At 42.1% G+C, this 27,807-nt stretch overlaps 1 protein-coding gene across 14 annotated transcripts in view; it reads right to left on the minus strand.

The window, feature by feature from the left end:
• Positions 1-27,807, minus strand: part of PPP2R2B (protein phosphatase 2 regulatory subunit Bbeta) — a 472,301-nt gene that overhangs the window by 26,488 nt on the left and 418,006 nt on the right. For all 14 annotated transcript variants that reach the window (XM_017960021.2, XM_017960018.2, XM_017960019.3 and 11 more), the window contains one exon: positions 17,661-17,825. In XM_017960021.2, coding sequence (XP_017815510.1) covers positions 17,661-17,825 — 165 coding nt within the window. The remainder of the gene's footprint in view (positions 1-17,660; positions 17,826-27,807) is intronic.

Consider the following 27,807-nt stretch of genomic DNA (forward strand, 5'->3'; position numbering starts at 1 on the left):
CTGCTCAGGTACTTCCTCCCAGTGTACTCTAGCACTCCCCCAGCAGGTTCTGTAGAAACACGGACCCTAAGGCCTGGACAGACTCTAGCAGAAAAATATTTGTGTTCCTCTGTGCTCTGCCTAGTACGTGGCTTCCCTGGCTACCTCTCCAACAGGCCTGCGGAGGCAAAGATCGGAAGTGTTTATAGGTATTATCTATTAACAATATTCAACTTTAGACCTGGGTTCAATCTCCCTCTACCTTTGCCTAGATCTTTGACTTTGTGTAAACAACATGCTTTTTCTGGGCCCAATTTTCTCATCTATAACCCCGAGTTTCTGAATTGTTTTGATAATAAAATACTAAAAAATATTGAGTGTTTACTGTGGACCAGACATTTCACTGAATCTGCACAACAATCCAGTAATGCATGTTCCATTATTGTCCCCATTTTATAGAGATAGACACTTAGGTGTCCAGTGGGTAAATCCAAGGAGTTAAGTCCAAGTTACACACACCTGGGCTTGTCTGATCCCAGAACCAGCACTATTGACCACTATGATATACGACCTCTTTCTATCTTCATTAAAGCCAAGTTTCCAAGTCACAGGAATCTCACGAATACCTATAACTGGCCTTTATAACAGTTTGCAGGGGAAATTTACAAATTCTGTGGACTCTCAGATTCATGTTTTTAAAAAGGCATTCACGAACTTCAACAGAGCATCTGAAAGCCACCTAGTGGCTGGAAGTTGTTCAGTAGAATTTGAAATTCTATAAAAGGCAAAATTGTTCCCATATTCCAGGCTCTGCTTCATTGCTCCCTCTCCACCTTCCACCACCCCTTGATATTCTTTCTGAAAAGTTCAGTTGGAAACAATCACTTTCTCCTCTGAACTTCTATAGAGCAAGGTTCCCAAGTTGTGATCAAGACACAAAAGTCAAGGGGCAGAGCACCACAAAATATTGTGACATTATCTGTAAACTAGTTTATATGTAACTCAATATACCATTTTGTACTGGGGTCTGTTATATAGATCATACAAATTTCAGGAAAACTTCCAGGAGAAAAGTTTAACATTGAGACAATTCTGAGTTTTAGCTTATAATTCATAGCCTTAGTGTATTCTGAGATACGTATCACCTTTTATCTGATGTTAGATCTCATCTCATTCACTCATACATTCAATAACTACAATTTAGTATCCATGAAATGTCAGGGATGGCCTTTGGAATCTTCCAGTACTCAATAACCTCCCTAGGGGCAAGCAACAGTACATTGGATTAACACACATTTGTAGTTCTGTGGCTCCACAATGACACGAACACAAAAGATTCTCAATAAACAGAAACTGAAAAATGCTACGCGTCAGAACTTTTGGGTACACATAGGATATGCTGAGGATAAGAACATTTGAAATCACTATTTCAACAGTCTAAAACAATATTCAGCATAAACACTTTTTAGTCAGCATTTTCTCTTTCTGATGATGGGAATCTAAATTTCACATTCAATTGAAAATGAACTTTATATTAGAAACATTTCATAATTTTATATTCTCTTGTCCCACCACGGTAAGTGTACAAAGGCAGTAATTGCGTAAGTCTGTCTATCCATTGTGCTTAGCACAATACTTTGTTAACATTTATTGACCAATTCATTGCTTTGTTTGATTTCACAGTCTTTTTCCTAAGCTTGATGATTCTATTTTTCTCATATGTAACTCTTCAATGACAATTTCACTGCATTACAGACATTTTCAAATGGCACAAAAATGTCAGAATATGCTATTTGACCCTGGGCTTAAGGATGCCCATACATGAGATCAATCCTATTTAAATCCTTATGTTCAGGTTAAAAATAGAACATAAAGGCAAGTATCATTATGAGCTTCATGGGGCTAGCATTCCCCTGCCCTCTGCTGTCTCTGAACAGTAGCGATAGCGATGGAGGCCAGCAGATTACTGATAATTCAGCAGACCGAAAGAGACTTGCACTGATGGGGCTGGAAGCTGCTTGAGTGGACAGCAGATCTCACAATTCAGTTATTGATGCTACCTACGGAGCTGTCAAAATAGAATTATGAGAACTGCATGGGGGGCTCAAATTAACCGATATACGTAAACATGAGTCAATTACACACACAAGAGATCCCCCCTTCTCCATCTTACAGGGCCATGCAAGTCGTGAGGGTCATTGTATGCATTATCTGATATAAGAAAAAAAAAATCATTGTCGGTGTTTCAGACTTAATGTTTTCTAACCCTGATTTCCTCAGCTGCAAGGAAGAGATACTGCAAACTTATTGGGTTTTCAGGAGGATCAATGAAGATAAATCAATGAGAAGGGGCTCTATAAATAGCAAAGGGCTAAACAGCAAAAGATATCAATTTTTACCATTTTATGCCTTTTTAAAAACATGAATCTGAGAGTCCACAGAATTTGTAAATTTCCCCTGCAAACTGTTATTGTTAACTCACTCTGTACGCCTTAATCTAGATGTGTGCTCAGGCCAAAAAGCTGGGAGCTGTCCTTGGTGCTGTCCTTTACTTCACCCTCTACATCTTTTTTTTTTTTTTTTTTTTTAACAGTTCTATTAACTTTACACTCAAAACATGGCCCAATCAATTCAATCTCACCATTTCCACTGTCACCATCTTAGTCTAAGCCATGCTCATCTCTTGCCTGGAGCATTTTGATAGCTTTCTGACTCTTCTCCCAGTATCTACTCTTCCTCCTGATGCCTCATTCTTAAATAGCCACAGAGTGATATATTAAAAGTATAATAAATCATCTTCTTTAAACCAATCCTGGATTTTCTCTTAATACAGTAATATCCAAACTCCTTACCATTGCCTACAGGTCTACCCCCTCAAGTCCTTTGCATGGAATACAATGTGAATGGGGGCTATGTGTTGTGCAAGGGGACTGCCTGCATGTAGCTCTTCCTGCCTCCTCTCATGCTGTTCCTCCTTACGGTACTCTACACGGCCCAGCTGGTGATCCTTCTGCCCTGTGACCTGCCAAGCATAGTCCAGATTCAGAGCTGCTGCATTTGCTGTTGCTTCTTCCCCTGAAATATTTTCACTAAATCTCAATCTTATTTATGTGTGTGTTGTTAGATTCCTTCTCCTTGAATAAAGTGCTGCAAGAGCAGGCGTCACGATTTTCCTAGTGCCTGGAACAGTGCCTGGGACATGTGAAGCAACAATAAACATGTGTTGAATAAGTAAGTAGCCGTTGATTATCATTACTTCATGGACTCCTCTTTCTTTTACTTTGCCTGCAAACACCAAAACTTATGTTCTAGTTCTCCAATTTGTAAAAATATTGCAACTTTTAAAATCTTAGTCCATGTTTGTTTAATTGCCATTTTCCCACTTGTGGTGCCTAGGAATGTGATTTAATTTTAACATTCATGGAACAGAACAGAGCCCTCAGAAATAATATCACACATCTACAGCCATCTGATCTTTGACAAACCTGAGAAAAACAAGAAATGGGGAAAGGATTCCCTATTTAATAAATGGTGCTGGGAAAATTGGCTAGCCATAAGTAGAAAGCTGAAACTGGATCCTTTCCTTACTCTTTATACGAAAATTAATTCAAGATGGATTAGAGACTTAAATATTAGACCTAAAACCACAAAAACCCTAGAAGAAAACCTAGGTAATACCATTCAGGACATAGGCATGGGCAAAGACTTTATGTCTAAAACACCAAAAGCAATGGCAACAAAAGCCAAAATTGACAAATGGGATCTAATTAAACTAAAGAGCTTCTGCACAGCAAAAGAAACTACCACCAGAGTGAAAAGGCAACCTACAGAATGGGAGAAAATTTTTGCAATCTACTCATCTGACAAAGGGCTAATATCCAGAACCTATAAAAAACTCAATCAAATTTACAAGAAAAAAACCAACCCCATCAAAAAGTGGGCAAAGGATATGAACAGACACTTCTCAAAAGAAGACATTCATACAGCCAACAGACACATGAAAAAATGCTCATCATCACTCGCCATCAGAGAAATGCAAATCAAAACCACAATGAGATACCATCTCACACCAGTTAGAATGACAATCATTAAAAAATCAGGAAACAACAGGTGCTGGAGAGGATGTGGAGTAATAGGAACACTTTTACACTGTTGGTGGGACTGTAAACTAGTTCAATTGTGGAAAACAGTGTGGCGATTCCTCAAGGATCTAGAACTAGAAATACCATTTGACTCAGCCATCCCATTACTGGGGATATACCCAAAGGATTATGAGTCATGCTGCTATGAAGACACATGCACACACATGTTTATTGCGGCACTATTCACAATAGCAAAGACTTGGAATCAACCCAAATGTCCATCAGTGACAGACTGGATTAAGAACATGTGGCACATATACACCATGGAATACTATGCAGCCATAAAAAAGGATGAGTTCATGTCCTTTGTAGGGACATGGATGCAGCTGGAAACCATCATTCTCAGCAAACTATCGCAAGAACGGAAAACCAAACACTGCATGTTCTCACTCATAGGTGGGAATTGAACAATGAGATCACTTGGACACAGGAAGGGGAGCATCACACACTGGGTCCTATTGTGGGGAGGGGGTAGGGGGGAGGGATAGCATTAGGAGATATACCTAATGTAAATGACGAGTTAATGGGTGCAGCACACCAACATGGCACATGTATACATATGTAAGAAACCTGCACGTTGTGCACATATACCCTAGAACTTAAAGTATAATAATAAAAATTTAAACATAAGTTAAATATAACAAGGTAGGTATTTTATTATTACATATGTGTGTGTGTGTGTGTAATGTATTCTTAATGCTAGAAATGAGCAGTGAGTCAACTACTCTTTAGTGTTAGCTTTTACATCTGTGTAAAGAGAATTATCAGATGCAAATTTATCAGATTGAATGACTATGGTTGTTTTACCTCTAAAAGCATTTCTTTAGCACTTTCACTGTCCTAAATGGTAAGGGAGTTTGAGAAAAGAGTCTAGCCATAATAATGGTCCCATCTGTGAGAGAGACCAACATAGAAAGAGGTAATTAAATGTATGGTTTTAAGTGCTCTGAGAGAGGGCATTTAATCCTATTTGGGTCCAGGAAGTCTTCCTGGAGGAATATGCCTTAACTGAAACTTGAAGAATGATGGCTCCCCAAGGATGTCAAAATCCTAATGCCTGGAACCTGGGAATATCTTAGCTTACATGGCAAAATGGAATAAAGATTGTGGATAGAATTATGGCACTAATCACCTGACCTTAAGGTGGGGAGAGTATCTTGGATTACCCAGGTGGGCCCACTGTAATCACAAAGGTCCTTGAGAGAGACAGGAGAGACAGAGAGAGAGAGATGTGATGTAAGAAGGATTCATCTCCCTGCTGCTGGCTTTGACAATGGAGGAAGGGGCCATTAGCCATGGAACGTGGGCAACCTCTGAAAGCTGAAGAAAGTGAGGAAACAGTCCCCCCCCAGAGCCTCTAGCAGGAAACACAACTTGATCAAAACCTTGATTTTAGACAGTGAGACGAATGTCAGACTTCTAACCTGCAGAACTGCATGATAAGTTAGTGTTGTTTTAAGCCACTACATTTGTGAGAATTTGTTACAACAGCCATAGGAAGCTAATACAAAGAGAAAGAGGGACACTTTGATTTCTCTGTGGAGGGAAAAAATGGCTATTAGAAGATCTATTATACATAACAATTGTATAATAAAATTCCCACCTTGTTATGATACTTGTGTGAATGTTAAAAGATTAATTCCTTGGCACTACAAATGGAAAAATGGTCATAAAACACAGACTTAGATTTTAAAAGTTGCAACATATTTACAAATTGAAAAAATGGAAGATAATTTTTGGTTTTTATAGGCAAAATACAGAGAAGAGGAGGCCAGCACCCTCCCTAGACTCTAACAGGCCAATGTCTCTTTCTGGGGAAAATATTTCTGGGCATTTCCTTGACTCGGTTCTCCTGAACCTAGAATTCAGGATGCTGCCAGGTGCCTGTGGCTGCTTTGCTAGTTACAGCTTGTTACAGGGCACGATGACAGGTAAGCTGGCCTAGGATGTCCCAAGGCCAGAGCCATCTATAACCCCAATCTTTCCCATTCTGCATGTCTTAGGGGCTGCAGCCATGTATGTGAGGCAATTTTGGCCTTCACTGCTTTCTCATTCAAGACCCCAAGTGAGGGAGAGGGCAAGACTTGGGAAGGTGTTAACTACTAATGAATAACACTCACTTCCAAAATTAATAAGCCTTCTGGTTCTTAGCAAAATCCACTCAACTGTATTCTCCAGGATGACTAATTGACAGAACTGGTTAAATTAATCAAAAATGGAAATGAGGATGGAAGAAGGGGGAAGGGATTCTATTTTTACTCGATGGCTTGGGCACTGCCTGCTCTGTTAATTGCTGCTAAGCTTGAATGGGATAAAGCAGCTTCAGACATGGGGGTGAGGTGGGGGTGGTGGTGGTATCAGTGGATTCTGCTCCATGCAGCAAGGCTTTTGGCTTTTCTCCAGAGTGGGGAGTGTGTGTGTGTGTGTGTTTGCAATCCTGTCATCAGGCAAAAGCATTTTAATAAAGGACCTTGTCTTTTTAACCTAACCAAGCTCCTCTGAAATAAATACTGTTAATTATACCCCAGATCAATACTGAACCCCTTTTGGAAGATGTGCCAAATCTCAGGGGCTTTAAGATTCATTGCAGTTGCTGTCTTAGCTGATGTCTTTGGACACATTCCATCAGAGACCTGGGGAATGAGCCACAGGTTTATTAGGGAGCTCTAGCGGCTTACTTACCAGGGCTTGGCAATTAAGTTTGCAGATGAGGGTGAAGAATGAGAGTGGATTTTATGTTCTGTGTAATGGCAGAATTAATTCTGTAGTTGAAAATCGTCAGGCTGGGGAATCCAGCCAAATGGGGATTGTATAAAATGGACTCTTGTGAAAATTATCCTTCTGGATTTTAGAAAAACATCATGCTCTTTATCCTGTCAGATGCCCAGGAAAGGAATAAATCTTCCGGAAGCAGACCGACATGGGTTCAAATCTTAGGTCCTCCACTGTGATCTGGGGCAAGTTTCCTCACCTCTCTGTGCCGCCTCTGTAAATTAGAGGTACTAATACCAATCTTCATGGGTTGTTGTGAGAATTAAATGAGATACAGAAATGTTCAAAAATAGCACCCTCCCCCTCTACTACACCCACCTGGAAGACAATGAAATTTCTGATTTGGATAGTTGGACTGGACATCAAACTTTGCCCTCTTCTTGTTGGAACTTGGGCTTTTTCTCCAATGACTACACTGTTCACAGAAATATCTCAGATTTTTTTTTTTTTTGAGATGGAGTCTCGTTCTGTTGCCCAGGCTGGAGTGCAGTGGCACAATCTCAGCTCACTGCAACCTCCACCTCCTGGGCTCAAGCGATTCTCCTGCCTCAGCCTCCTGAGTAGTGGGGTGACAGGTGTGCGCTACCATGCCCAGCTAATTTTTATATTTTTAGTAGAGACAGGGTTAAGGTATTAAAATACCTTATTGGCCAGGCTGGTCTCGAACTCCTGACTTAAAGTGATCTGCCCCCCTCGGCCTCCTAAAGTGCTAGGATTATAGGCATAAGCCACTGCGTCTGGCCTAACATCTCAGATTTTAAGGTCTAAAGTGCTTATGCCATTTGCCCCTCAGCATGAAAAAGTCAGACTGCCCCTGGACAGGAAGGCTGCTTTGAGGTCATCTGAAGGAGGGGATTTCTGTGGCCAATCCTTGGGTTGCAGACTTGCCAGTGCAGAAGGGCCTTGCTGCTAGAACAGAGTGTCTACAGGCAGCGAACTTGCTGGTAGAGCCAGTGCAAGGATTGGTGCTGCAGGGCAGCTCCATCGCTACTGCTGAGGGGAACCCTGGCTCCTCGCCCTGGCCCTCAAGACCTTCCCTGGCCAGATTCAGCTTCTGCAATTCCCCAGCACTAGACATTCCCTCTCAACAAGATGGAAGCTCGAGGGGCAGGTGAGGAAGAAGGAAGGTCTGCCCAAACCACAATGGAATTAAGATGCTACTGCAGAACCTACCCTGTGCCATTACACACACACGATTGATTGCATTCAGCAAATGTGTACTGGGAACCTACTATGTGTCAGGCAGTGTGCTAACTGCTTTTACTTTAACTAATTAATGGACAAAGACTTCCATGAGCCCACATCCTATGATCACTTCCCCCGTCTCATCCTTCTTGCCCTCTCAGAAGCATTTGACATAGTTGATCCTAATGTATTTCTAAATCACTGTCTTCTCTCAGCTTACATGTGTTGGTTTTCTGCTCACTTCCCTGGCAGCTCATACTTGATCATCCATAAAAAGCCACCTCTTTCTTTCCCCTACCCCATTGGTAAATGTCGGTGTGGCCTTTGCCTCATTCCTGGGCCCTCAGTTATTCTCTAACCATACCTTCTGCCCTAATTGACATTATCCCATCCCATGGCTTAAAATAGCCATGACATGCTCATGATTCCTAAATTTATACCTCCAGCTCAGACCTCTCCCCAGACTTCCAGACTCATGTTATCTAATTGTCTGCCAGACTTCTCTAATTGGATGAATCACAGACATCTCCAATCTGGACACATCCAAAAGAGAATGCTTGGTCTTTCCATGCCAAAACTGTTCCTTCCCCAGTCTCCTCATTTCAGTATATGGCACCATACAGTCACTCAAGCACCAAACCTATGAGTTATCTTAGATTTTCCCTTTTCCATCACCTCTCCACTGCCAATCTCTCAGCAAGTCCTCTTAGCCTCACCTCCTAAGGGGATCCTGAATCTGCCCACTTACCACCACTTCACTGTGCCCACCCTGGTCAGAGCCATTATCATGTCTCCTCCAGACTGTGGCAACAACCTCTAAATGGTCTCTCTGCTTTCCAGGCCTGGCACCCCTTGTCTGAGAACTCTTTTAAGGTCATAAACAGTATTCACTTCCTTCTTAGCACGATCTCATGGCTTCCCATCTCACTTACAGTGAAATCCAAGTGCTCTGCTCTGGCCCATAAAGCTCTCCATGATCTGGCCCCAGCCTACCTCTCTGGCCTCACTTTCCTTTTCCCCTCCCTCCCTTTCTCCCTCCCTGTCTTCCTCCCTCCCTCCCTCTCTTCCTCCTTCCCTCCCCTTTTCTTTTCCTTTCTTTTCCTTTCCTTCCTTTCTTTTCTCTCTCTCTTTCCTCTGTCTCTCTCTCCTCTCTGTCTCTCTCTGTCGCCCAGGCTGGAGTGCAGTGGCACAATCTTGGCTCACTGCAACCTATGCCTCCCAGGTTCCAGTGATTCTCCTACCTCAGCTTCCTGAGTAGCTGGGATTACAGGTGTGCGCCACCACACCCAGATAATTTTTGTATTTTCAGTAGAGATGGGGTTTCACTATGTTGGCTAGGCTGGTCTGGAACTCCTGGCCTCAAGCAATCCACCTGCCTCAGCCTCCCAAAGTGCTGGGATCACAGGCATGAGCCACCATGCCTGGTCGTGGCCTCACTTTCTGCACTGTCCCTAGCCTACTTGTATTCATCCACTGATCTTTTTTTCTATTCTTTGAACACATAAGGTTGCTCCTCTGTTAGGGCCTTCACACTTAGATGTTGGCTTTCTCTTTGGATCCCTCTGATAACAGGTCTCAATTTAAAGGCTTTGCCACATACTACTACTTCCTGATCCTGCTAATTTTCTTACAGCCTTTTTTTTTTTTTTTTATCATGTCTGAAATGACCTTGTTTATTTGTACATTTGTATGTTCTCTTTCATCCTGCTCCACAAGAAGGTATGCTCCCTAAAGGCAGAAACCAGCAGGTGTTTAACCAATCTTAGTTGAATAAGTGGTTTTTGGTGTTTTCTTGAAGAGCTACAGGTGGTCTGGCTCAAACCTTAACTTCACCACTTGCTCCTTGGTAGCCATAAGTGTATCTTTCCCCCTTTTAGCTAGTTGCCTCATCTCTAGGATGTGAATAATGGCAGTATGTACTTCATAGTGTTGTTATGAAGATTAAATGAGCTCATGCATGTATACTTGGCTTACTTCCTGGACACAGTAAAATGTCATGGAAGTTAGCTGTGAATCAGGCTGTTGACATTACTAGTTTTATGATTGCTGCTGCTCTTCCTGCTCCCACTCTTAAAAGACACATGTGGTAGGGAAGCAAGATAATATCTTCACTCCAACCATAACACGATGCTTATACTATGCACCAGGCATCATTCTAAGGCTCCATGGGTGATATTTAATCCTCACAAGCACCCTATAAGGTAAGCACTTCCACTACCCATATTTTATAGGTGAGTAAGTTGAAGCACAGAGGTTAGGTAACCTGTTCAAGATCGCCAGTTAGGCCATGGATACAAGCTGATAGTGGCTGCTCAACTATGTTGATTTTCCTCCTCTGTTTTGACCCAGTCCCTGAATTAACTCACTACTGTCAGCTTGGTTTGACAGAGGGAAGAAACAAAACAAAAATATCCTGGGCTGTGCTTACAGGGAACATCATGCTGGGCTCCTCACTGCCTTGCCTCATCCCAGTACCTATGACAGGGGCTGCTGGGATGAGCAGGGAGTTTTGATGTTTTCTGCTGTCTCTACCCTGGAGGTAAGGCGCCCAGTGGGGCTCTTCGGTCATTCATCAACTTTCTTCAAGTTATAGAAGTAAAAGAACAACCTTGGAGGGAATCTAGAAAATAAGAAAAATGCCCACATTTCATGGCCCCTGACCTCATCCCTTTCATACAGCCTCTGCTTGTCTTTGCCCACATATACTTATCCTGACCTTGCTGCATTCATGGCGAGATTGTCATTTCGTATGCAGCTTTAACATTCATAAGCATTTCTCCACTTGCTACACCTTTGTGTCCCCAGGTCTTTGGCAAGTCAAGTCTCTGAGACCTTTCAAGGTATCCCTTTTTCCATTCCCAGTCCCACTTGAGGACTTCACCTGCTTTTATGCTGCTAAACCACACCCTACTTATTGGGGAACCTCTCCCTTCAAGATTGGCTTTTCAATAGAAATCAGGTACCTCAATGCCTCTAAAATCAATTAAAGTCCCCTTTGTTCAGAAAGAAAGTGTTCTAGCACCACATGAAAGCCTCCAGGCATCACTGTCCTAACACACATTGGACAACCCTGCCTGGTGAAACTGTCGAGACCCAATGCACAGGTTTCTATCATCCTGGACCTTTGGTCCTTTATCTAGTTTCTCTCCTACCTTTAATAAAAGTTATGCTCATTGTGTGCTTCAAATGTGTCAGGGGCTGTGCAAGAGCCCTGTGTCCATGACCTCTTTGCACTCTTACCTCCTGGAGGAAGGTGTCAGCATCAGCACCTGCCCAGGCATCTGGCGGCAATGAGGCCCAGAAACAATATCTGGAACTGCTGGCTCCAGGGCTTGTGTTCTTGATGACTTTTATGTCTTTCCTGGCTGAGTTGTGTCCCCCCGCCTCGCCACCCCATTCATATATTGAAGTCCTAACTCCCAGTCCTGCAAAATACAACTGTATTTGGAGATAGAGCCTTTCAACAGGTACTTAAAATAAGGTCAACAGAGTGGGCCTTGATCTAATAGGACTGGCGTCCTCATAAGAAGAGGAATTTTGGACACAGACACAGATGGAAGGTGATGTAAAGACACAGGGAGAAGACAGCCATCATCAAGCCAAGGAGAGCAGTGTGGAATTTATCCTTCTTTCACAGCCCTCAGAAGAAAGCAACCCTGCCAACACTTCATCTTGGGCTTCCAGCCTCCAGAACTTTGAAAAAATAGTTGAATTGTTTAAGCAGTGCAGTCCATGGTACTTTGTTGCAGCAGCCCTGGTAAACTAATGTGCCTTTTTTCACTTGTCTTTTCCTATCTGCCTGCCTTTCCACCACAGATGTTCTATGAAGTCCCACCAGGTGCTATATAAATATTGTACAAATTCAGTAATTACTGAGATAAAGTCCCTGTCTTCATAAAGATTGTATTCCAGTCAGCAAGACAGAGGTTAAGTAAAGCAAACAACTATAATGGAGGCTATGAAAGAAATAAAGAAATAAAATAGAGTGATGAGATCGAGAGATGGTAGGTGCAGATGGGGTGGACAGAGAAGTTAACTCTTAAGTAGTGACATTTTCTCAGAAACTTAAAAAGTCAGTACAGGCCAGACAGGTAGGGTGCGTGGTGGGAGAGCATTCCAGGCAGAAGAGCATGTGCAAAGGCCCAGAGGTGGGAAGGGACTGGATGTATGGAGGTGCAGGAAGCAAGCCAGTGTGGCCAGGCTACAGGGAGCTGAGCCTGGAGGGGTTAGCAGAGACCAGATTTATGGGGAACATTGGAAAGGAGTTCAGGCTTAATTCCTTTCATTCCCCAGGTTGGTGTCCATTACACCTGGCCAGTTTCTTCACCCAGACCCCGATACTCATGCATGGAAAGGGAAAAGCATAATCCACTCTAGCTAAGTGCTGCCACCATCAGCACCCTATTGTTTCAGGCATCTAAACTGCAAACACAACCCTTGTCACTACCGCCAGAAGTGGTAGAAAAAAATAGGCGAGGGAGAAAAAGAATCATCCCTTCCAACCCCCGCTGAGTATGCAGAGTGAGGGACATATGGAAATTAATAAATGCAGCTCTGATAACATGGTTCTCCTCGGCAGTTTGATTAAATGCTGATGGTTATTAAATACCCTCCTTCTCAGTGCTCATCTCCGAAAGCCAATGTTGCTTTTCATTTTGAACTCTGATGAACTGTCTCAATTCTGATCGCACACCTCAGCTGAACTGCGGTCGACTGCAGGCTGCCGTTTGAGGAGGATGGAAAAAATCAATATGAAATGTCAGGCTAGGGGTCAGATTGAACTTGTTCTCCCAGCTGGCAGGAGCTGGGGCCTGTAGCCACAGCAGCTGAACAAAGGGAGATGTGCGCTGAAGAAGGTTGGTACTTTGGAGGAGTCGGGAAAATGAATTTCATTTGCGTCTTAATTAGATTAGTAGGCTGGCAGCTTGCAATTCAGAACTCTGTTGGTGTTGGAATAGGGAGTGGGAGGACAGGGCTGGGCAGAGGCCTGAAGGCCAGTAGCTGGCTCTTCCACCTCCTTCAGGATGGTCACCAGGGCTTTGCTTCTCTGGGGCTGTGTGGGGCTGAGGCTGGAGGGAGAAGCAGTTCTGGGGCTCCCTGGGTGTGTGGCTTGACCGGCTTCCTGCTTCTGTATGACTGCATGATTCTTCCCTGGGCTCTCCCCATCCAATTCTCCATCCTTAAGTCTCAGCTCAGCAGCCACTGCCTTGTCGAGCCCTCATCACCCCTACTTGTACCAGCACATGCCTCTCTCTTATACATGTATTGCAGTTGTGATACTATATTTGTTTCTATTCTCTAACTAATACATCTTCTCTCCTTAGACAGTGTGGTTAATGTTATACATCAGATTGACTGGGCCATGAGGTGCCGAGATATTTGGCTAGAAATTCTGGGTGTTTCTGTAAAGGTGTTTTTGGAATAGTTTAACATTTACATTAATAGACTGAGAAAAGGAGATTGTACTGCCTACTGTCGGTGGGCCTCATCTCATCAGCTGAAGGCCTGAAGAGAATAAAAACGCTGACCCTCCTGCAAGGGACAGAGAACTCCTCTGCCTGACTGCCTTCGAGCTGGAACATTGTTTTTTTCTCCCCTTGCTTCTGGACCTGAATTGAAACACTGATTTTTCCTGGGTCTTCAGCCTGAGGGCTTTATTTATTTATTTTTTTGAGATACAGTCTTGCTCTGTCGCTGAGACTGGGGTGCAGTGGGGCGATCTCAGCTCACTGCAACCTACGCCTCCCAGGTTCAAGTGATGCTTCTGCCTCAGCCTCCTGAGTAACTGGGATTACAGGTGTGTGCCACCACACCTGGCTAATATTTGTATTTTTAGTAGAGACGGGGTTTCACCACATTGCCCAGGCTGCTCTCAAACTCCCAACCTCAGGTAATCCACCCGCCTCAGCCTCCCAAAGTGCTGGGATTACGTGTGTGAGCCACCGCACCCGGTATCTGATGGCTTTTAGACTAGAACACTACCATCAGCTCTCGTGGGTCTTCAGCTTCATGGCTGCAGAGCTTGGGACTTGTCAGCCTTCATAACCATGTGATCTAATTCTTTATGATAAATCTTTTTACTTACACACACATACCCTACTGGTTCTGTTTGTCTGGAGAACCCTAATACAGACAGTGAGCTCTAAGAGGGAGGAAACCAGGTCTGTTTTTGCTCACCCTTGTGTGACTCCAGAGTCTGATACAGTACCTGACATAAAGTATGTGATTAACAAATATTGATTAAATAAAGGAATAATGAGGCCTCCTATATCTGGCAAGAGGGTTGGGGTTTCGAACATCTTGCGTCTGCAGGCCTGGAACCGGGAGAATCCTGGGTGAATAATTGTGATAACTGCTGCCGTCATTTATTGACTCCTTTGTGCCTGGCAGAGGGAGGGCTAGGATCTCACACACATGAAATTTAGTTCTTGCGAACAACCTGCCCTATGACGCTGTCCTTAATATTTCTACTTTCAGATGAGGAATCTGGGGCTCAAAAGAATTAAATAACTTACTTGAGGTCTTGCAGGTACTGAGTGTCAGAGCCGAGTTCTGATTCCAAAGCATCTACTCTAAATCACTCAAGTTTTTTTTTTTTTAACTTTCAAGTTCAGAGGTTCATGTGCAGGTTTATTACATAGGTAAATGTGTGTCATGGGTTTTTTTTGTGTGCAGTTTATTTCATCATCCAGGTATTAAGCCTAGTATCACTTAGTTATTTACCATTCTAGTTTTGAAAGCTTCTAAGGCCTTGCCCTTTTTCTATCTTGTGTTCAGGGTTCATCAAGCTTCCCAGTCAGTTGATTCCCCAACATCCAGAACGCACATGGATCTGTCTGACTCCAAAGCCGAGGCTAGTGTCAGTCACACCGGGCTATGGGGATGCCAGGGCTTCCTGTGCCATCCCTGGCCTCCTTCCTGGGTTGGTGGCCCAGAAAGCCCAGTTCTGCCTTCACTCACCAGAGAGGCCCTGCTTCCTTAGACAGTTCATGTCACCTCACCCACAGCATGTCCCGCACTGAATCCCAACCCTTCACTGTCTCTGGGAGGGAGTTAGAGACTTTCCATCCATCCCCATTCCCACTTGTTATTTATGTCTACCCTTAGGCACACATTTATTAAATATTTCCTGACCCCTGCTTATATGTCAGGGGGTCATATAATGTGACCAAATCAGATTCAGTTCTCATCCTCAAGGAGTTTACTATCTAGAGGGGAATGACATTGAACAATTCATATCACATCCATGTATGATGAATGCCAACCTTTAATGTCACTAACATCATTTATGACACCCATAGTTATTTTAAAAGAAAATGTTCATTTTCCCCCTTCTCTTTCTTTGGATTTCTATAGCCACCATTCTTTATCTAGGTTCCAAACTATCCTCGCATTGAGACTAAAGCAAAACCTAACTTTCATACCTTTCTTCACATGACCACTGTGTTAATCTTCCACAAAACACAATTATTATTAAATCTGCTGTCTAGCTAAATGATCTCAAATTACTTCCCACATACTAGAAACTGTGCTTCTCCAAGTAGGGTACCTGTGTGTATCCTTGCGGGTTAGGAAGAGGGGAGGATATGGGGTATACTAGAAATTATAGGAAACCATATGATAAATGTTACATCTTTTAGAAACATCAACTTTGTTTAAAATTTGAGAGTGGGGGATAGAAATGTAATTATTAAAGTGAAAATAGATATTATATGGGGGTGAAATGTAAAACTCACATGAAATTTTAGAAAGAAAAGTAAGGCTTCAAAGAAAATCTGTTGTGGTCAGCACCTCCCCCAGGGTCACCGGTCTCTGCCAGGCATGTGCTGTTTTACCTTTGCTGGTAGGTTGGGCCAACCCAGAGCACACAGGGGGAACAGGATTCCTCTCTGTGCCCTCCTTCCATGGCAGCAGGGCTCATGGCTTGGCCCCACCACAACTGTGTTTGGTAGAACAGCTTAAGAAGGACTGGATGCTATGGGAACCAGACTCTGGGTACAAAATAAGTACTCACTGAATGCATGAATACATGACAGCATAAACTTTGGAATCTGATCTTCAAGGATCAACCTGATATAAACCATCATCCCTATTTAACCTCATTAACCCAAGATTCCCCTTTCCCCCAAGCCTGACACTTTTTATTTAACACTCTTCAAAAGTTCCATTACTTTAGTAACTTCAGAATTTTGCCCATTCTGTGCTTGCTGCCAACAATACTCTTCTTTCTGTTTCCCACCTAATCAAATCCTACTTGTACTTCAACAGTCATCTACTCAGCCTCTGCCTTCCCTGTGAGGTCTGTTTCGAACATCTAAACCCCCTCTGAATGACCTAACCCATAATTATCTCCACCATTCACTTGAGTATTAAAACTGAACTGCCTTATACATTGTTCCTGAAATGCTTCTTGGGTGCATCTTGCCTCATTAGCCAAATTTTAAATTACTTGAGCATAGGAAATAAGTCTTACCTTTCCACTGTACCACTCAGAGTTCTTTATTGTAACAAATACATTGTAGATACAAGAATATCATGCTGTATCTGTGACTGAATGAATTGTAGTTTAGATCAGTGGTTCTCAACCGGGAGTAATGTTTTCGCCAAGAGGATATTTCACAATGTCTGGAGAGATTTTTGGTTATCATAACTGGGCTTGTGTTATTTGCATCTAGTGGGTAAGGCCACAGATGCTGCTAAACATCCTACAATGTACAGGACAGCCCCTTCCCCGAAACAAAAAACTAGGTAGCACAAGATTCAATGGTGTACTGTTAAGAAGTGCTTATCTATATTATAGTGGCTTCCTAACCTGTCTCCTTGTTTCTTTGTTCTCTCAGCCAGAATTTAACATTTATCCTTCTGCCTTCTGTCTGAACAATTTCCCTAACAACTAATTCTGATCATATTACTCCTCTGGTTACTATTATGGCCGTTCACTGACTTTGATGAAAAAAATTCGGGTTTTAAAAACCATGGTCATTACGACGTGGCTCTGGCATCCTATAGTCACAATCTCTCCAAGAAGCCACCAGTTCCTTCCCCCAGCTGCTGTTCTAGATGCCTTTTATGTTCTTAGCCTCCCACGCAGTTCAGCAAGTCCTGTTAACTTTATTGCCAAGATCTGTGCAGTACTGTGCAGGTTACATGGATTAAAAAAAAAAAAAAAAAAAAAAAAAGATGTGTCCAGAACCCATCTACCCTCTCAATTTCCACTCACTTCTTTGTCTAGGCCACCCTTCAATGGTCTCCTAACTGGTCTCCCTGCTATTCCTCAAAGTCATTCTCCCCATGGCAGCAAGCATGATTTCCTTAACACATAATTTGGATCACATCACACTGTTATTTAAACCCTTTTCTGATGAAGGTCATGTCTTATTTATTTTCATCTCTGGATGTTTTGGAATCGAACGTGAATGTTCATCTTTACTGAAATATAAAATACGGAGCTGACTCCCACTTGTAGTTTCTTTACTCCTAGTGTGTCTGGTGTAGAAAGGGAGATCATAGGCTTCCAGGCCCTCCCCCTGCATGTTGGAGCCAGTGGCCATGTCCCCCCACCTCCCTTCAGCTGCTACTCACACTTGGTGTGCCTGTCACACAGGGCAGATGCCCGCATGTCACACAGCCGGATTGTCCCTTTGCTGCTGCTGTACACGAAGGTGTTGCAATGATGGGGGTGGAACTCGGCTGCTGTGATCACCTCCGTGAGCTCCTCCATGTTGGCTGGCTTAATGTCCACGATATCTGGCACAGACGAGTCAAGGAAGAAACCAGGAGAAGGCGGCAGGAACTTGGGGAAGGGTAGAATTAGCAATGGCACCATCTTACATTAGTGTAATATGTCAAGATTTGCTATGCACATGCTGGATCCTCATCATAAACTTGTCCCAGGCAGATGAGCCTCAGGAACTTTAACAGCCCAGGGTTGCCCAGTAGTCAGAGGCAGCATTAGAACTCAGGTCTCTTGACTCCTCATTTGTGTTTTATCCTCTAAAAACATGTAAAAGACATCCACTCATGACTAAAGTTAACTGCTTGTGCAATCAGGCTAAAATGTACCAAGTTGCAAAGATTTTGCTTCTCATTTTATAATAATGATTAAGGTACTACTCCTATTATAACCAAATAATTCATTTTGTCTGATTCCTTAACTGGATTCTTGGGCTAGTAAGTGATATCTATAATAATAGAGTGCACACTCTCTTTCATGAAATCCCTAAGCCCTTCTTTATAATATGTTGATGATAATAATAATAGCTGCCACCAATAATTTAGCACTAGCTATAGGCCATTCACTGTGCAAAGCATATCATGTACTTTATCTCATTTAATCCTTACAAGAACTCTACATATCAGCATTTTCCTTATCCTCATTTTTTCAGGGGTGGAAACGGATGCTCCAAGTGCATAAAGTAACTTGCCTCAAGTCACATGGCTAAATGACAACACTAGGATTTCATCCCAGGTGCAAAGTCTGTGCTCTTTCATAATTATGCAACATTTCTCTCATGTATGATATATAAGACTTCTAGTCTCTGTAAGTTGTGATCTGCTTTTCAGCTTGTGAGGGAGTTTTTAAGTATCAGAAAGAAGCCATCTAGTTGGAAATTTTTAGGGTCCCATGGAAAATATCCTTAGTTTTATCATCTGGGTTTTTTCTTCTCAGTATTTCCCTTTCTGATCAAGAATTATACCTCTGTTTTTTAAAGACTATATCCTTGTATATTGGAATGAAACATTTACTCTTTTATTTATGAAGGTGACTCAATGAAAACAACCCCCTTCTGTAGGATGTCTGGCATGAGTGAAGGAGTGGGTTTGTACAGATCTCTTCACACCTCCACTCAGAGCTTGGGGGATCAGGACACAGAGGGGCCGAGGCACTGTCTGAGGACCCAGCAACATCCTGCAAAGAACGAGCCTTGTGATGTGGATGCTGCTACACAGTGAAGCTGACCAACAGGACTCCCACTTTTCCTAGATTTTTCCCACTTGTGAGCCACCTTTGTGATTTTTGCCCTATCTGTGCATCATCAGGTAGTATGTTTTACTTGACATTTTTCTTTCAGATCAACTTTAAATTGATCCACTGTTTTCTTTACTTAGCTTTATCTAAACAGTAACCCAATATTCATAAAATCATGGGTTTAATAAGGTAGCTATACTTTAAGTAACATGCATAAAGATCAATATATTATATATTGCATTTGTGTGTATATATATTATATATATTTTATATATATTATATATATTTTATATAATATATAAAATAGTTGCAAATGAGTGTACCAGGAGTTTATGCACCACATTTTGGACAACAATGTATCGAATCAACAAGCAATAACTTGATATAACTGCCCCATTAGACTGAGATGGATGAAAGTCTTGCATGTTTTTCATTAACCTAGTAGCATAGTCCCCTCCTTAGAGTTTAGATGTGGTACAAGAAAATGCACTGATATTTTTAGTCCCGCTAGCACTAACAAAGTAATATCTATGATCAAACATCACCTATGCTCCTGCTACAACATTTCAACATGCAATTTGTTGCAACAATGGCTTTGTATTTGGTTGTGCCTCTTTCCCATTTATTATCTCTTATAAACCCTGTTGGGTTCTTTCTAAAATTGGCTTGAGACTGAGCTAACATGTTACTACAATTTCTCCCACCAAACACAGATGCAAATATTACTTGGGTCTCCGGGGCATGTGGGTCTCCTGGCTTCACAAAATACTACCTTTCAACTCAACTTCTGCCAGAGTTATAAATATGATTACAGTTAGCACCACATGCTTTGGAGCAGGAGCCTGTGCCCCTCAGAAGGAGGCTCTAGGCTGCAGCTCTGGTGCTCTCTCAGCCACTGACCCATGCCCTGGGCTCTATGGCCATGACATGGCGTTGGGTAAACAGAGGTTAGCATTCAGCTGCTGTTAGATTTCTTCATCCTCCAGAGCAAGCCTTGATACCCCACGGTGCCAGTGAACATGTTTCTCTTTTCTCAAAATAGGGAAAGAAAATCTGGTGTCAGCTTTCTCAACCTCTACCAGTATAGCTCTAAAAACAAGCTGAACTGGAAGGGATCTTCGCTGTGTGGGAGGGGGAGGTGCTACAGCTACAGTTATTTTTTCCCACCTAAAAATAAAGCCCCAAAGTCAGAATGTGCAAAAACAAAGTGCCTAAACATGTCTATGAAACCAGGAACATCCTCCGCCATCAAGGACGCCAGTGGGGCTGTGCCCACAATATCTGCCTAGAGCTGCCATCTCTGGATCTTTCCTTCTCTCACTGGACCTTCCAAGCCTACCCACCTCCCAGCCCTCATCCCCAAGCCTTTGGCTTCCTACCCCCGGCAGGTCTCAGTCTTCCTTTTTGAGTAGAGGGCTTGTTTAGTTTGACTCAAAGGGGTTCCAGGAATAAACCACGATTATCCCTCTTTTTAATCACTCTGAATTTAAGAGAAAGATATGGCCAGTAGCTAATGCTGATCAGGGGCCAGGTCTGCCCTGTGCTAACACTTTCCATGTGTTGTCCCCCTTGCCCCTCGTCTCAGCCTTATGAGGGCAGAACTATTAACAGCTCCATTTTACAGCCAAGGGAACTCAGATACATTGCTTGAGGTTATGTGACACAGTGGGCAGAGCTGGGATTTGAACCCAAGCTTGTCTGACTCTGGAGCCTGGGTTCTTTCTCACCATGCCCCTCTGCCTCCTTTGAGGAATGGCCTCACAAAGCTGGCCAAAATGTGACAATTTTGGTTCTCTTGAAAAGACCCCCAGCTAATCTGAGAGGGCAGCCCATCTCTTCTGGCTTTAGGCTTGTGCTCTCTTAATTTACCTACCACTTTGGTGACTGAATTTTCCAGAACCAGAATTTTTATGTGCTCTAAGATTTTGTTTTTTTTGAAGCAGAATTTGGGACAAAATCCTGACAAGGTATTGTTTGGATTTTTACCTGTTGGAGGATTTGGTGAGTTCTAGAAACATTTGAGAGAAGTCTAGTTGCTAAAAATTAAATGACTTATGGTGATGATGGGAGAGGATATTTGACATCTGTATCCTCTAGAAACCCGGGCATTTTCCCCTGCACGGCTCTAAAGGGCAATCCATGTTTTCAGCATATGTAATTTTGCCCTTCATGTTGGGAGGGAAGGAGAAAGAAGATGAGCAACGCGTGGCTCCATGTGTAATCTTGAAAATGGAATGATGCATTTTGACAGTCAATTTTCTTTTTTTTTTTAATCCTTTAGAGCTCTCTATCCAAATTATGTCCCTGTTGTCCCAAATAACTAGATGGCAAAAGCAAAACAGAGCATTGAATTCATGGCTAATATACAACTCCGACAGCCAACAGATTGCTATTAAATTAACCCTGGGGCTTGACAGATCTGTTCTTCTTGACCTGACCGCTTACGGCATTTCTTATTAATGCTGAGCCCAGGCAAATTACATCTGCTAACAAAAGGGGTTAATCTGGCTCTCTGCTGGGACTCTGGAGGCAGCTCTGAGGACAGGAGGGGGCACAGCCAGCTTGGCAGCTGAGCTCCATGCTTGGAAGGCAGAAGAGGGGAAGGTGAGGGCACTGCTGTGCCAGGCAGTGGCCTGAGGCATCATTTAAAATAATAATTGAAGACACCAGGAGGTCACTCCTTAAGGGATCCACTTCAAACAAATGAGAAGCCAGAGCCATAAATGGTTCATCAGCGGTGGGATGAGGGAATGGAGAGGGTCATGGCAGGATGGTAAGAGGTAGCATGGGGGCCATTCAAATATCATTTCCTAATCCCAAGTTTAGAGAAAGCTTTTTATGAAACCAAAAGCCCAGTGTTATATTAGAAAAATATTGACAACTGAAATAAATATACAGAATAAGGAAGTGATTAGATGAATTTTTATATATCTCTTTACATTGTTTTTGCAGTGAAATTTCCAAGTCTGTAAAAACCATAGTGCACAAAATTCTAACGATAGTATGATGATGTCATTTAAAACTTATACTCTGAAAATGATGAGCTAAATGGGAAGACACCAAAACATTAGTGATAGTTCTATCAGGGTGGGTTTATGAATGGTTTTTCTTTTGATTTCAATGATCAGTACTATTTCCACATTTTCTTTTAATGAAGTTGTATTTCAGGCAGGAAAAAATCTTAGGGCCAGGCATGGTGGCTCACGCCTGTAATCCCAACAAGTTGGGAGGCCAAGGGGGGGTGGATCATTTGAGCCCGGGAATTTCAGACCAGCCTGGGCAACATGGTGAAACCCTATCTCTACCAAACATACCAAAAATTAGCCAGGTGTGGTGGCATGCACCTGTAGTCCCAGCTACTGGGGAGGCTGAGGCAGGAGGATTGATTGAGCCTGGGAGGTTGAAGCTGCAGTGAGTGGTAATCGTGCCACTGCACTCCAGCCTGGGTAACAGAGCGAGACCCTATATTGAAAAATAAAACAAAAACTTAGGATACGTTCCATACTTAACATGTGTATTATTTTGGGTAAGGAAACTTAGGTACAAAGTATATACAGTCTGACTACGACCACATAAATTACACACACACACACACACACACAGAGACAGAGAGAAAGAGAGAGAAGGGCCCATTTTCACTCATTTATTTCTTCATTTATTCTACAAGTGTTTCCAAAGAATCTACACCCTGACAGTACTTTTCTGGGTGCAGGAGATACAGTAGCGACCAAAGCAGACCCCAAACCCCCTGATCCATGGAGTCTATATTCTAGTAGGGAACAGTCAATAAACAAGATAAATGAGTGTAATACACAGTATATTAGGCAGTGATAACTACTAAGCAGTAAAAGCAGGAAAGGGAGAGGGAAATTATGTCTCTATATGTCCTAGATTGAATAGAAGGAAGGTTCTTGGCGTTGTATGTTCCCACTCATAAGTGGAAGCTAAGCTATGAGGATGCAAAGGCATAAGAATGACACAATGGACTTTGGGGACTCAGGGGGAAAGGGTGGGAAGGAGGTGAGGGATAAAAGATGACAAATTGGGGTCAGTGTATACCGCTCAGGAGATGGGTGCACCAAAATGTCATAAATCACCACTAAAGACCTTACTCATGTAACCAAATATCAGCTGTTCCCCAAAGCCTGTGGAAATAAAAGATTGTTTTAAAAAGAAAAATGCATATGGTATAATCCCAACTATATACAAAATAAAATAATCTGTGAATATGCCTGGTGTATAAATGAATAGAAAAGTATGAGAGTCCATATCCTAACGTAGGCGAGCTTCCATAAGGATCACGTAGCAAATATTTTCAGCCTTTTGGGCCTTTGTCACAACTATTCAACTTTGCAGTTGCAGCAGGAAAGCAGCCACAGATAATATGTAACTGAAAGGGTGTGGCTGTGTTCCAGTAAAACTTTACTTACAAAAACACTTCGGGATAAATTTGGTCTGGGAGCATAGTTTGCCAACCCCTGTTCTAACCTTTTAGCAGAGTAAGAGGTGAATTGTTTATTGCTAAAGTAATTTACCAAAAAATAACTTGTATTAATGTATGATTTGTATTAAAAATAATATCAATAAAAGGAATGTCCTAATGCAAAAAAAAAAGTGGATTAGGAACCTGAACTTCTTTCCTTAGGAAAGTTGCAAAAAAAAAAAAAAAAAAAAAAAAAAAGAAGAAGAAAGATTCTTGGGTAAATCAGGAGTTTTAAATTGTTTTTGGCTCTTTAAATTTCTTTTATTTTCCCCTGAACCCACATTGTTGAATTAGCTAGCATTAAGTTAAAACTGTGATGCAAATCCAATGTATAGACAGCAAAATTGGTAGTGAGATTATTGGTCATTTCATTTTCCCCAAATCTCTACAATGAATACATATTATTAAACAAAGAAAGCAAAAAACATTAAAAATGAGCAGTTTTCCTGGCTTAAAATCATCTTTGAGAGAGTTGGGAGACCAGGAACCTCATCTCGATGGGTAAAGTTCAAGATAATATTGTGAAAAAGATTGTGATGGTAACAAAATGGGGCCCAGAGATTGGGATTCAGTTTTGATTCTATTCCCATTTTGCTAAGAGAATTTGGGAAACTCATTTTCTCTCTCTGGGTTCCTATTTCTTTGCCTATAAATGGGTATAACCCTATCAGCCTCTAAGAATTTTGATTATCAAACAAGATAATGGAAAAGATAATTTATTAAGTAGTTTTACACTGGTGTGAATATTCCTCCTTCTGAAGGAAACACATATTTCTCCAAGGATAGGGTTTATATGCATTGCCTTTATGAGGTGACTTTCATATGCCTCTGTCCCATTGCTGCTGATTTTGCTAATACTGACATGCATATTTCCCCAATTCCTGTCTAAGCCAATTGAGGATAGGAGAGCCAAGTAGGACGCTTTTCTGCAGGGCTGAGTATTATAAACATTGGCCAAGTTGAAGAGTGGAATCTATGTTTACCAGGGTAAAGTACCCACATTCAAAAGCAGCTGAGGCTTTTCATATCCCACTTAAAGTCTGCCGATACAGAAGGTAGAAAATAGTAATATCTTTGTGTGAACACAGCATATTTGTTTGATGAGTTTGATTTCCTTTTAGGGACATGAGTTGCTTTGAGGTCTTTTTTTCTTTCCATGGTCTAAATTTAATCTTTGGATATTAAGCAATGATTATGAAGCATAAAGATCTTATTAGCTGAAAGGACATGTTGCTTGATGATGAGACACTGGAAATCTCCAAAGAGGACTCCAAGGGATATTCCTCTCTTAAGAGCTTAAAAAAAAAGCCAATGTGTAAATATTCATGGAGTGTTTGCCAATTCCTAGGCTCAATATGAGGAGACTGACAAAGAGACACATGGTGTCATATTAAATATGTATTGGGCAGGGTGAAAGCCACTGAAGCAACAAGAGGGGAGAAACTTGTACTAGACCCCACAGCTCCCCTGGAAGCCTGCCTGGCAGAATCCCACTGAATTAAAAGGAAGCTGCTGTCCATGTTAGTAATGAGTGCTAGAACCTGGAAGCCAAGAGTTGAGGCTATGTGGTCCCTTAATTAGGGAATTGACTCTAACAGGGCCTCAGCTTGGTTGACAAATAAAATGAAGCTGCTGTACAGGGTTGTTAGGACCAAGGTCAAAGTTGAAATATCCCTAGAGTCCAGTTGGCTTCTCCCAGATAATTCCTCTGTCTCATGTTCAGAGACTGGACTTCTGAAAGGTGAAGCTTCTGCTACCATTCCCAGCCTTGCTTATGCCATGCTCCACTTCACTCTCTGGGCTTCAAAAATAGTGGCCTTCTTAGAGTTCCTCCAACACGTCATACTCTCTCCTGCCACAGGACCTCTGTACACACTGAACACCTTTCACCACACCTCTTTGCCAAGTTAGCTCATACTCTTCCTCTTTCAGATCTTAATCAATTCTTCAGCAAAGCCTTCCCTGGTCTATAGCAGGATTTAAAAAAATGCATTCATAGAACCATATTCCCTATCTTCACAGAAATTATCTCAGTTTGTAATTATATACTCAGTATATTTGATGAACATTACTCTGAAAGTGGCAAATTTGTTTTTTCTCATTTTCTTGCCTGGCACAAACTAGGTGCTCAATTTATCGTTGTTGAGGGCTAGTCTTTATTTTTACTTGTTATGGGTCTATTTAATAGATCCCATGTTGGACAAGGTAAGAACTCAGGTCAATTCATTCTTAGTCCTAAGAAAAGAGTTCAAAGGATTCTAGGTATACCATAGTTTTCATAAAGAAGCAACACCTTTTAATATAAATTTTCATTTATTGCTATTGTCTCTTGTCCTAGAAAACTACTAATCTATTAATGACTTATTATGGTCCTGATGTAGTTAGCCTATTAAGACCAAAGTTTGACTGTTTATGTGAGAACCTGTTACACAAGACAAGGACAGACTGGCTACGGATGGAAGGGAGAGAATTCATGACCAGGTATTATGAGGTTTAGCAATGCCTTGCTCTGATCTGGTGCTAAACACAAGGCCCTAGACCTCAGAGTTCCTGCAAACATCTAGTAAGTAGAGGGTGACATCTTGCAAAGGACACCCAACTGCAGAGCCAAAGGAAGAGTCTAGAATTGAAAAGATGATCCAGATAATAAATTTAGCAGAATAAAAGCTACCATTCTAATGTTCAACTTTTCTAGTTTCCTTGTTTCTCTCCATAATTATCATGATTGTGGTAGTCCTGTTTACTGAGCATTGGCTTAGCAAGGTACTGCCCTAAATGTGTGCATGTATGTGTGTGTGTGTGTGTGTGTGTGTGTGTGTGTGTGCATTTCATTCTCATAATCCTCTTTGATAGAGCTGCTTTCTACAGATGACAAAATAGAGAAATGGAGGCTTGGATAAATTAAGAAACATGTTAAAGCTTATACAGCCAGAAAGTGGTAGGGCTGGGTGAGAACTCTGTCACTTGTTGGATTCTAAAGACTGAGTTCTCAACCATAATGCCAAAGTCACACCAAACGCCAGTCGCAGGAAGTCATGACTTTTTTCTAACCATATCTCCAGATCACTTGTCTCACTATTTACTCAATACTTTACATATACTTACTTTGTAATCTAAATAGATATTGAATATCTGTGAAATTGTAGGATATGATGGTTGTGTTTTTTGACATTCATTAAATAAATACATCAATATAAAAACCAAAAAAGTCTATGTATTGCTTAGAAGCACGTTGCTTACCACTCCCAGTAGTAGCCACACTATGCTTTGGGAATCCCACATTATGCTATCCTGAACCATGTTTCTTCTGTCTCCTTTGTGAATAAGGGGCGTTGTGGAAATGAGACTTGCCTGGTGGCTGGTATTTTTCTGAAGCTGTTTTGAAAGATGGCCGCTTCCTACCCTAGAGGTGGCTATACTTCAGTGATGAGAGGCTCAGTGCTTAGGGCGGTCTGGTTGAAAAGAACTATATAGATATCACTTATCATCATTCTCATGATGACAATGATTATTTTACATATGGCTGCTTTAAGGGTGAATGGCACGGTCTCATTTGTATGCCAGCATCTGGCAGTCTGTCACACATCTGCAGAATATAACCTAAACTGCACTATTAATATTTCCCCTTTGCATTCTCCCCAAGGCATCTGTCTCCCAAAATGCCTAAAGAAACTCCCCTCCCCCTTGAAGGCCTAGAGGCAAAATTCAGAAAACATGTCACCTAGACTGGGGAAGCAGAAGCTCAGAGTGACAGCCAGCTGAGCCTGAGCAGATTTCTGGCTCTTGGAATAGATAGAGAGAAAGGGAACCACCACCCACACTCATTCTATTAGCAGCTGCACTGCCAGGCAAAATCTGTAGGCAGGCCCAGACAGCATGTGGAGTCTGTTCCGTGATCAACAAAAGATGCCAGGCATGATCCTGATGGTCAGTTCTCATTGCCTCCAAATATATCTCATAATTGCCACTACCTGATTAAAGCTGCCTTCCCTGAAAGCCCTTGGAGACTGTTGAGTGCTCTCTGTGGTGGAGACTAGCTAGCTGTGTACCAAAACCGGGTCTTTTTTTTTTCCTGGGCACACAGCCAGACTACATTTTCCAGGCTGCCTTGCAGTAAGAGGTGGCCACGTGGCTGAATTCTAGCCAATGGAATGTACGCTTTTTTAGGGCCTGGCTCAGAGGAATCTCCCACTTGTGATCTTCCATGACCTTCCCTTTTACAGTCGTGCTATAAACGTGGTAACATTGGGGAGCTGCAGATGAAAGAGGCCTGAGTT

The sequence above is a fragment of the Papio anubis genome, chromosome 5 (genome assembly GCF_008728515.1).
Source record: "Papio anubis isolate 15944 chromosome 5, Panubis1.0, whole genome shotgun sequence".
Taxonomy (NCBI): domain Eukaryota; kingdom Metazoa; phylum Chordata; class Mammalia; order Primates; family Cercopithecidae; genus Papio; species Papio anubis.